Raw genomic sequence first — 11479 nt, 5'->3', positions numbered from 1 at the left:
CCTTTGGACATATTTCACACTTTTCATGCTGCTAAGACAATAGTTGCCAACTTTGGTTTTGCAACACCACAGAGTATTTTTAGTTATTGAGAAGGAGCCTTGTGAAACATTCTCCATTCTCACCAAATAAAATTAATGTTGACTCAATTTAATGGTATAATGAAGCTATTTATACAAGATAGTATGACCTGACCCTAAGCCACATGTGAAGGTATCCATGGAAAGAAAGATTTTGTTCTTTTTTAAAGGAGTTTCAGGTATTGAGAAAGAAATTCAGATTCATAGACTAGAGACTTCAGTCACTGTATAGTTTAACCCAGGGGTGGGAAACCTCTCGCCTCCAGGCCACATGTGGCCTTCTAGGTCCCTAGGTATAGACTTTTAACTGAGTCCAAGTTTTACAGAACTATCCTTTTATTAAGGGATTTGTTCTGTGAAGTTTGGATTCAGTCAAAGGGCCACACTTGAGGACATAGAGGGTCACATGTGGCCTTGAGTCCACAGGTTCCCCACCCCTGGTCTAACCCATATCTGAACAGGAATCTCTCTAATCAGGAATTATTAGCTATTAGCCTGTAAGCTTCTTGAGGGCAGGGACTGTCTGGCCTCTTTTTTGTATCCCCAACATTTAGTATAATGCCTGGCACATAGTAGGTACTTTAAAAAGTTTTGGTTTTTTAAAATTTATTTCAACATTCACTTTTATAAGATTTTTGAGTTCTAAAATTTCCCTCTCCCTCCCCATCTTCCCAAGCTGGCATGTAATCTGATATAGGCTATACATGTACAATTATATTAAACATATTTGTACATTAGTCATGTTGTGAAGAAGAATCAGAAACAAAAGGCAAAACGCAAGAAAGAGAAAAGAGCAAGAAAAAAATAGTATGCTTTGATCTGCATTCCGACTCCACCGTTCTTTCTATGGATGTGGATAGCATTTTCCATCATGAGTCTTTTGGAACTGTCTTAGTAACAGGGGTGGGGAACCTGTGGCCTGGAGGCCACATGTGGCCCTGTAGATCCTCAAGTGTGGCCCTTTGAATCCAAACTACAGAATAAATTCCCTTAATAAAAGAATTTGTTCTGTAAAACTTGAACTCAGTCAAAAGGCTGCACCCAAGGACCTAGAAGGCCAGATATGGCTTTGAGGCCACAAGTTCCCCATCTCTGAGAAGAGCAAAGTCTATAAAGTGGATCATCACAAATGTTGCTGTTATTGTGTGCAATGTTCTCCTGGTCCTGCTCACTTTAATCAGCAACAGTTCATGTTAAGTCTTTCCAGGTTTTTCTGAAATCCTCCTGCTCATCATTTCTGGTAGAACAACAGAACTCCATTACATTCATACATCACACCCTGTTCAGCCAATTCCCCAATTGATGGGCATCTGCTCAGTTTCCAATTCCTTGCTACCACAAAAAGAGCTGCTATAAATATTTTTGTACCTGCAAGCCGGTTTCCCATTTTTACGATCTCTTTGGGATACAGGCCTAGAAGTGGCATTGCTGGATCAAAGAGTATGCACAGTTTGATATCCCTTTGGGCATAGTTCCAAATTGCTCTCCAGAATGGTTGGATCAGTTCACAACTTCACCAACAATGCATTTGTGTTCCAATTAAAATTTTATTTTTTATTAATAGAGGGGGAAAGGAGAGGGAAGATGAACAGTAGGGCTACAGAGAGAGGGAAAAGAGGGCGGTGGAAAGCAAAGCTGAAGGTCGACAAAGGAAGTGGAAGAGGAGGGAGCAAAAGGTAAAGGAAAGTAGTTCGGAGTGTGGAGACAGAAGAGGAGGAGAAAGATTAGGCGCTGGAGTGAGGGGAAGAGGTGCTTGGATTTGGTTCCCTGAGGAGGTGGGGTCTGGCGCGGAGGCTGGTGGGAGGTGGGGTCTGGCTCGGAGGCTGGGCGCACAGCTGGCCCCAGACGCCTCCTCCTAGACAGCTGCAGCTGCCCCTAAGGCACAGCCCACATACATACCTCTTTGCGCCTGAGCTCTGGCTCCTGCAACCCAGCCTCCTCCTGTGGCAAGACTATAGCTCCCGGGATAATCCCTGGCTGCCGCGTCAAAACTCGGCAGCCAGACTTGAGGAGTCCTCTCCACTCTACTCCCACAACCCCCTCCCTCTTTCTTCGCTAGGGTGTGTATTGGGGGAGGAGCATTGAATGCCTGGCTCGGCTTTAAAATCTGGCTCCGCGCTCTCCTCCCAGCAAAGCAAGGGTAGAAGCCGCTGCCTTCACCTAGCACGACGCCCAAGGGACCCTCGGCTCATTGTGCATGCCCCAGGAAACCTCTCCAGTCCTGGTCTCACTTGATCCACCCAGTTCAGTGTGTCTGGAGCCTGCCTCCTCCCACCCACGTCTTCCCAGCCCCCCGCGGCTAGTCCTCGGTACGCTCTGGGCCCCAGAGCCCTCCGGAGCTCCTCTGGTACGGCTTCCTCTACTTTTAGCCACACGTCCCATTTGCCCGGCTGTGGCCGTCCGCGCTCCTTCGGCCGGTACCACAGGCGCGTCTGCCTTTGTTTGTCAGCTGTCCCAGCACGCGTCTGCCTTTGCAGCTGCAGCATCTGAGCCCTGAGACTAAGTGGAGAAAGGTGGCCATGCTTCGAAGCACCTGGCTGCTGTGCACCCTGGGGCTGCTGGCGCTGCTGCGCCCCTGTCGGGCAGAGCCCCTGGCATGTCCACCGCGCTGCGATGTCTCCAAGTGCCCCAGCCCCAGCTGCCCCGGAGGCTACGTGCCCGACAGCTGTAACTGCTGCCTGGTGTGCGCGGCCGCCGAGGGCGATGCGTGCGGCAGAAAGGACGACCCCCCGTGCGGAGACAGCTTGGAGTGTGGCCACCCGGCGGGCAAGCGCTTCGCCAAGGGAGTCTGCCAGTGCAAGCTGACCTACCAGGTGTGCGGCAGCGACGGGCGAACCTACGACAACGTGTGCCGGCTGAAGGCTGCCAGCCGCAAAGCCCTTCAGCAGGGGCTGCCCGCTGTCATTCAGATCCAGAAGGGCGCCTGCGAATCGGGTAAGGGAGCGCGGGCCCACTGTGCGCAGCCGGGGGGCAAGTCAAGAATCCGAAAGGTCTAGCCTGAGAGAGCTGGCGCGTGGCGTGGCACAGCTCGAAGGGGCCTTGGAAGTCGGAAAGTTAGAGAGCTCCCAAGAGAATTCTGCCCCGGGCATTGTCTCTGGCTCTCTCCCAAGCCTAGAATGCCTTTGTTTCAATTCTCTACCTCCTGACCTCTGGCTTTTTTTAAAGTCCCAGCTAAAATTCCATCTTCCACAGGAAGCTTTTCCCAACCACTCTTAATTCGAATACTTTCCCTCTCTGATTATTTCCTATTCATCCTGTATATAACATCTTTGTATCTATCTGTTGGCTTGTTGTCTCACCCCCATTAGATTGCGACCTCTCGAGAGCAGGGACTGCCTTTTGCTTCTTTTTGTATCCCCAAAGCCCTTAGCACAGTGCCTGGCACATAGTAGGCACTTGCTAAATGTTTCTTGATTGATTATTGATTGATTGACATGGATCAGTTCTGGAAACGAGCTTAGAATTTTCAAGTGTCAGATGTGAGAGAAGTCATAAAATGGCATAGTTAGAACAGAACTTAGAATTTAGAAGACAAAATAGAAGAGCTGGAAGCAACTTTATATTTTAGAACCTAAAGTATCTGAATTGGGAAGAACTTTAAGGCTTAGAATATCAAAGCTGACACCAAAGAATCACAGAAGTTTCAGACTTGGAAAGACTCTCAAAGAATATGGAGTCCAACCCATTCTTCAACCATAAGCCCCTTTTACTACATCTCCCAAGAAACAATCATGTAATCTTTGTTTGAAGGCTCCTAGTAAGGGGAAAGCTACAGCCTCTCCAGGCTGCTCATGATACTTTGAGATAACTCGAAAAGAGACTTTAAAATAGAGAATGTCCGAGGTAGACTTAGAATGTGAACCATAAGACAATAGAGCTAGGAGGGACCTTAGAGATCATCCCTTTAAAGATGAGGAAACTGAGCCCCAAAGAGGGGAAGTAACCCCAATACACACATCTCCACTGGTAGAACTCCTAGTCATACTTTAGACCCCAGAGAGTTAGTAGGAAAGTAGGCATTGGAAAAATGTCACCTCCTTCCTTGTCAGGGGATATTTGCAATGCTGCTTCCCAATGTACAAATGTGCTCTGATTAGGAAGCTTACCACAAAGGGGAATGGACCAGAGTCCAAAAATGGGAAGAAAGTTGAGGACCCAGTGATAGTTAACCTGGATCTCCCAAGTCCAACAGCCTAAGAAGTGCTTAACAAAGGACTATAGGAACATAAGATTATAGAGTTATAGCTGGGAGGCATCTCAGAGGTTCTCTTCTCTAGAGATGACATCTCATTTTATAGATAAGGAAACGAAGGCTTGAAGAAATGAAGGGACTTACCCAAGGTCACACAATGCCATATGATTCAATGGGAATCAAAAACACTGAGTTCTAATCTTAGCTCTAGCATTAATTTGCTATGTGACCTAAAACAAACTTTCTAAATATTAGTTTTGCCTGTAACATGAAAGGGTTATACTTTTTTCTCTGATGGTTCATTAGATGTTCTTAACAATGACCAAAGTGAATTGATGGTTCCAGTTCCATAGTCAATAAGAAATGTCTTTAAAATATCATCATATACAAAATGATCACAATATCCTTACAAGGATTATAACAACTCACAATATCACACTTTACAATTCAATTTCATCCATAATCTCAGTTGTTCTTCACAAAAACCCTAAGAAGTAGGTATTACAAGGAATATTTTCTCCACTTTGCAGAGGAGAAAAACAGATGGTTGGATTGGTGAAATGACTTTTTCAAAATACTGACCCAGGACTCCAGAGTTGGTGTTTAGAACTCAGGTCTATCTAATGCCATTTCTAGGACACAAGAACCTTCTTATAACATGACTCGATCAAGTATGCAATTTGGCACATCTTGAATCCTATACAATGGAGTTTGATTATGGGATTTATCAGAGCCATAATGGCAGAGTGGAAAGAAGAGTGGTTTGGGAAGCAGGGAGATCCTGGGTTTGAATCAGTGCTCTCCCACTATCTAGCTGTGTTACCTCGTGCGAGTCATTTCTCTTGACCTCTCTGGGTCTAGTTCCTCCTCTGGAAAATGGGGATAATAACTCCCTTCCACACAGCGTTGTTATGAAAATCAAGTGAGATCATGTGCAAAAAGCACTTTGGAAAGTGCCATGCAAATATAAATTCTTCTCACAGCTTCAGTGTCTTTTATTAATCGATCAATCAGTAAACATTTATTAAATGCCTATTTTGTACCAGGCACTGTGCTAAGCACCAAGAATACAAAAAGAGGCAAAGACAGTCCCTGACCTCAAAGAGTTCACAATCTAGGATGAGGGAGATAACAAGCCAATAAATATACATGAAGCAAGCTATGTATGGGATAAATAGGAATAATTACAGAGAGAAGGCACTGGGATAAAGGGGGATGCAGACGGCTTGCTATAGAAGGTAGGGTTTTAGTTGAAACCTAAGTCAAGCCATGGAGATCAGTAGTCAGAGTGAAGGAGGGAGAGTATGGGGACAGCCAGAGACAATGCCCAGAGCCAGGAGATGGAGCATCTTGTTCATAGAACAGCCAAGAGGCCAGTATCACTAGATTGAAGAGCGCTGGTCCTCAGTGTCTCCATCCATAAAAGTAAGTGAGCTGGACAAGATGATCTCCAAGACAGGTGGGACATGCAAAGGGATTGGGGACCCTTGTTTTTACAGGTCAGGAGTCAAGCTGCAAGTCAGGATGTCATGAGGAAATCCTCTGCAACTGCTATCCCTGCATACACTCAGCACACAGGGGTTTCTAGCTCTTTCAGGCTGGGGGTAGAAGGAGGGCTGACCCTGGAAAACAAAACTGATTCCTCTGATTTCCCAAAATCACAGGGTAGAGGTCACCTGAGTCTTTCTACAGACCCCTGGCTGAATATCCCACAACTTACCAGGTGCCATCGGAATCAAGTTTTCATGTATACTCCTTCCCTCCAATAATAAATATTACCTTTCCCCACCACTCTCTTTCATGTACACAACAGTGTACTTACCCTGGTCTACTCATTGTTTTCTAGCCACATCCTTCAACTTCCTGTCTCTAAGTCCTTGTTCACACTAGGTCAACGATAACAAAACACACACACACACACACATACACACACACACACACACACACACACACACACCAGACCAGACCAAACTCAAAGTATGGAGGTTAACTTGGTCAAGCCTAGATGATAGAGTGACTTGGAATTAGGAGGACCTGAGCTCAAATCCTACCTCAAGACATTTGCTTAGCTGTGTAAAGCTAGGTAGGTCAAAAAAGGACCAAGGAGATAATAGAAGTCAGGAGCTTTGCAAACCTTAAAGCACTACACAAACGCCAAATATTTTTGTTGTGGGTGTCATTGGTTACAGTTCTCCATGCTGGGATACCTTCTTCCCTGATCCTTTCCTACCAGCTGAAATCTCACCTATACTGCAGGGACCAGCTCAAGTACCTTTTCTCCTAGGGAGCCCTCCCAGATTAGTTACTACCACCCCCAAACAACCCTTACCCCCTTGAACTACCTTAGCATTTTGTTTGTATCTCTCTTTTCTCGTTTTGTATGCTATGGGAAAGGCAGCTTGCTATAAATGAAAGAAGAAAGGATTTGGAGTCAGAATTCCTAGTCCTGACACTTCCTAACTGTTTGGGCTTTAGCAATTACTTTCCATCCATGGGCCTCAGTTTCCTCATCTGTAAAATGAGAAGACTGGTCCTGATGACCTCTAAGGTCCCTCTTGCTCCTCTGATGCTATTAACCTGGCATGGAAAAACTCCAGTCTAGCCCAGTTATCACCATCCTTCCATCTTAGTAGTTAACTTATGACCCATGATTGCTTCCTCAGAGTTGTGTGGCCACCAGTTTCAAAGGATGTGGCTAAATATGATAAATGGCTTTTCAAGGTACCTAATTTACTTCTGAAGACACTTGATTTTACTCAAGTCTTAGTCTCAGTTGGAAAAGACTTCTAACAAAATCCCTCACAACACTTTATAAAGTGTCCAGGGAGAAATAGCTCTGATGTGTGTATTCATGGAAGGCAGGCTAAAAGTTCCTGGGTGCTTGCCAGTTCACATAAGGCAACTGATCTGTGTTTTAAAAAAAAAATGCCTTTTTCATATCAAACAACATGAGTACCTGATCTTGCAATCATGATATATTCTGGACATTCCAATTAAATCAAGGCCAGGGCATGTGATTAATTCAGAATTATAGACTCAAGGCAGCTAAAAATAAAGAGTTTATCCATACAATATCGGTATGCCTATGAAGAACAGGTTTTGACAACTTTTTTCGACTTTAATTATTTAAATTCTAGAGGTGCCTTTTTTTTTTTTTTTAAATCCTTTTTACAGCTCTCTGGGTTATCTGAAGCCTGGAATTTAGAATCTGGAGTAATGATACAGATCACGTGTGTGTGTGTTTGTGTGTGTGTGTGTGTGTGTGTGTGTGTGTGTGTTTCTTCTTTCCCCAGGATACCATAGGTCAGATATAACATCTGGTTTTCAAGGAAGAGTCATATTTGCTGCAGTCTCACAGCTGGGTTGACAGGAACTAGAAAGCCAAGAAGCTTGGCCAAGGTGGAGTGAGCCAGGAACTCCACTGGTTAGGATGTTTAAAGACCAGAACATTTGACATCTGTAGCTATTTCTTCCCAAACACAATCCTATCAATACTCTCCTGGCCTCTGCTGTTTCCAAGCATAGAGAATCCCAAGGCCATATGGCTGTTAGAAGGTTCACTCTGAGCTCCAACAAAGAGTACAAGTTTAAAGGAATAAATAAGGAGCTGTTCCAGCGAGTCAGGTGGGAGTTTATAGCAGATGAACTTAGGAGTGATCCTTAGGGATACTGCCTTTCCTTTTGGCCAAACATGCAGCACTTAAAGAGAAGAAAATTTGGCTTTTGGTATGTCAGTAAAATGAATGTTAGGGCTCACAGAATTTCAGAGCTGGAAGGAATCTCAGAAGTCATCTAATTCGACCTTTCCGTTTACAGATGAGCCTACCAAGGTCCAGGGAAGATAGATAGATAATTTGCCCAAGGTCACAAAAGTAGTAAGTTTCAAGAGATCTCATAAACCCTCTACTCCATTCTCTTCCCCCAACCCCTATACATAGATCTTCTCTACAATATTCATAGATATCTCTAAAGGCTTGAGAAATATTTGTTGTTGTTGTTCAGTCATTTTAGTTACATCTGACTCTTTGTGACCTCATTTGGGGTTTTCTTGGTAAAGTTACTAGTTTGCCATTTCCTTCCCCAGCTGATTTTGCAGATGAGGAAACTGAGGTGAACAGGGTTAAATGACTTGCCCAGGGTCATGCAGCTAGTAAGTATCTGAGTTCAGATTTGAACTAAGGTCTTCCTGACTGCAGGCCAGTGCTCTAGGCCATTTAGCTGCCACCTGGACCTACCCCCCCCCTTTTTATTCTTTAAGTTCTGAGGACAAAAGGTCAATTAAATCATTGGAGCACTGACAGGTTCTGGAATTATTTGGTAGCTTTGATTTTTCTCCTAAGGGCCAAGGGCCAATCCAGTTCTGTGATGTTCTGTGATCATTCTGTGTCCCACTGGCAAATAGTTTCATCTTGCTAATATAGTTTTAGATTCTAATTGTTAGCAAGTATGTTCATTCACTGACTATCCTGACTTCATGTCACCTGCAGAATAGGTAAGGCATGTCATTTGTGGCTTTCTCCTAGTCATTGATAAAAATATTGAAGAGAACAGGACCAAGGACAGAGATTTAAAGCACTTTACTGTAGACTTCTGCTCCTCCCTCCTCCACCTTCCTAGGTTGACTTGCCTCACCAAAATCAGACTATTATAGAATAGCAATGAACAGATAGATCTAGAGGGAGAAGGGACTTAGAGTTCATCTGGATCAACCCTAGCCCCATTGTACAGATGAAGAAACCATGGCCTAGGTTTGTCCAAGGTCATAACATATTTTAACTTAAGTTACTAGGATTTGAACTAAGGTCCTTGGACTCCAAATCCAGTATTTTCCCCCCATTCTGTCACATTTGTAGGTTGATAACTACAAAATAGAAGCTCATAGAAGGTAAGCTTTTGATGTAGAATTTCCCTTTTCAAAAATAAAAAAGTGAAAAATGTTGATCTGCCCTGTTTTTTTTTCAAATTTAATTAAGCTCTAATGACTATTAAAGACAACTTTAGAAATTTAAATATCTTTCCCTATTAGAGTGTTTTTTTCCCTTTCTTTGCTTTTCTTCAGTAGATATTTGCATCAACATAAGATCTCAGATTTTCTTTGGATGTATCAACTAGAGTACAGGTGCTACTTGACTTACAAATATCTGACTTAAAAATACTACCATTAGGTATGAAAATAGAGGTCAGAAGTACATTGTAGTCAAAAAAGGCTCCTTTGAGCCCCAGGGAGCAAAAATCATTGCCACTTTCCTTAAGAAGCTGATGACTACAGAAGCTGCATGTAGAGAAGATGTGTTCCCAATATCCTGAGTCTTAATAGGCACAAATTTTGCCATAGAAACAATATGATAATCTCTCAAGCATATGAAACCCACTTTAAGTCAAAATGTGGCTGAAAGAGTATTATGTTTTTTAAAAACTTGTTTGGAATTGAGAAATAGTAGTCTCTTTTACAATGTGGGCTAAACAGTTACTGTGCACTAATCTGGAAACCTATTATCATCAGATTGTTTCTATGTCTGCTCAATCTCTAAGAACTGAAAAGTCATAGCTCCCACTTTCACAACCCTTTGAGGTTTACAAAACACTTTGTCCACAATGACCACATAAAATAGATAGTGAGCATCTTATTACCCTAGTTTTATAGTCTTAGAGAGATGATGAGACATCCCTGGAGAAACACATAGTAATGAGTGGAACAGATCAGAACTGAACCCAAGTCCCAAGTTCAGAGTTCCTTTCCTTAAATCAGGCATACTCTAGATGTTTGCATTTTAGTTGAGGACAATCTATGTGTACCGATGACTTGAAAGACCCTAAGAATAAAAGAAGTACCATAGAGCAGACTTTTCCAAAGATAGATGGATATAAATAGATTGACCAATAGATATCCATTAAAATCTCTCATTATTTTGTAGTATAGACATGACCTTGGGTTACTGAAAACTACCAAAGGGAGCCCATGATCAATACATCCTACCAGGTTAGAGGATTCTTCTAGAAAATAGAGTATTTTTAGAAGTACTTGAGGTTAAGTGACTTGTCCAAAGTCACACAGCCAGTAATTGTTTGAGGTTGGATTTGAACTCAAGTCTTCCTAATTCTAGGGTCAGTGCTCTATCCACTGTACCACCTTGCTGCCCTAGTTTTTAAATAAATTTTTATCAGCCTAGCCAAGCCCAGAAAAGCTCTTTTCCAGGTTTGCTGCAAGATGATTTCTTTACTTTTTTGATCAAACTACACATATGTAAATACAGAACACATATGTATATATGTATGCTGCAAGATGATTTTTTTACTTTTTTGATCAAAGCAACTTTCCGATAACTACACATATATGTAAATACAGAACACATATGTATATATGTGTGCATACATGTATATGTATTTACATACACACGTATGTGATGTTTGTATATGTGTTACATATACTATATGAGTATATATTCTATATACGTACAATGTATGTATATATTTAGAAGTATTATAACGGATATATGACCAATTTTGCATATGAAAAAACTCAGGCACACAGAGGATTTGGATGAATTGTAGAATCTCAGAGCTAGAGTAAACCTCAGAGGTCAGTCAGGTCATGGAAGGGGATAAATTCCTTTAATACTTTCTGCAGTACCATGGCAAAAGAAAATTTGTCTTTATGTATCAAGAACCACTAGTGATTCAAAGCCTATTCAGAGGGGCAAAACAGTATGGACATTTAGCAAACTAAGTTTTTGATCTGCAAAATGTCTTCACTTTACAACAAAACAACTAATCATGATCAAAATGCAAAATCTCTAGTGACTCATGATATACTCTCCAATAGTTTTCTTTTGTAGACTCATGAATTTATAGAACTGTAAGAGAATAATTCTCTCCATTTTTATGAGGTTTTTTACTGAGAATCAGAAAGGTTACGGTGACTTAGCCAGACACACAGGAGCAGGAGCAGAACTGTTGTCTGGGTCTACTTTCTCTTGACCCAGAGCTCTTTGTACTAATGAACATTCTCACATACTGTACTCAATAAGAGAGACCCCTGAGCAGTACTTCCACTCCCGTAATTGTCCTGGGGTCTGGAGAAATCCAGTGCAATATAATTTCTTTGCTAAGGATGCTGAACTTGACCATCTGGAGGATTTTAGTGGAATTGTGAAGTGGGGTGGGGACGGCGTATGATGAGGGGCTTTGAAACAGTTTTGGTTTCTTCTC

General features: G+C 42.5%; 1 protein-coding gene across 2 annotated transcripts in view; it reads left to right on the top strand.

Moving 5' to 3' along the window:
* The first annotated feature begins 1983 nt into the window (after positions 1 to 1983).
* The window catches only part of HTRA3 (HtrA serine peptidase 3), a 45764-nt gene continuing 36268 nt past the window's right edge, over positions 1984 to 11479 (top strand). Inside the window, exon 1 of one of the 2 annotated variants that reach the window (XM_072620135.1) lies at positions 1984 to 3012. In XM_072620135.1, coding sequence (XP_072476236.1) covers positions 2598 to 3012 — 415 coding nt within the window. In that variant the 5' untranslated portion in view covers positions 1984 to 2597. The remainder of the gene's footprint in view (positions 3013 to 11479) is intronic. The other variant, XM_072620136.1, reaches the window with a different exon arrangement.

Source organism: Notamacropus eugenii, chromosome 6 (assembly GCF_028372415.1).
Source record: "Notamacropus eugenii isolate mMacEug1 chromosome 6, mMacEug1.pri_v2, whole genome shotgun sequence".
NCBI classification, from domain to species: Eukaryota; Metazoa; Chordata; class Mammalia; order Diprotodontia; family Macropodidae; genus Notamacropus; species Notamacropus eugenii.
The sequence above is the reverse complement of the archived record's forward strand: the minus strand, read 5'-3'. Positions and strand labels throughout refer to the sequence as shown.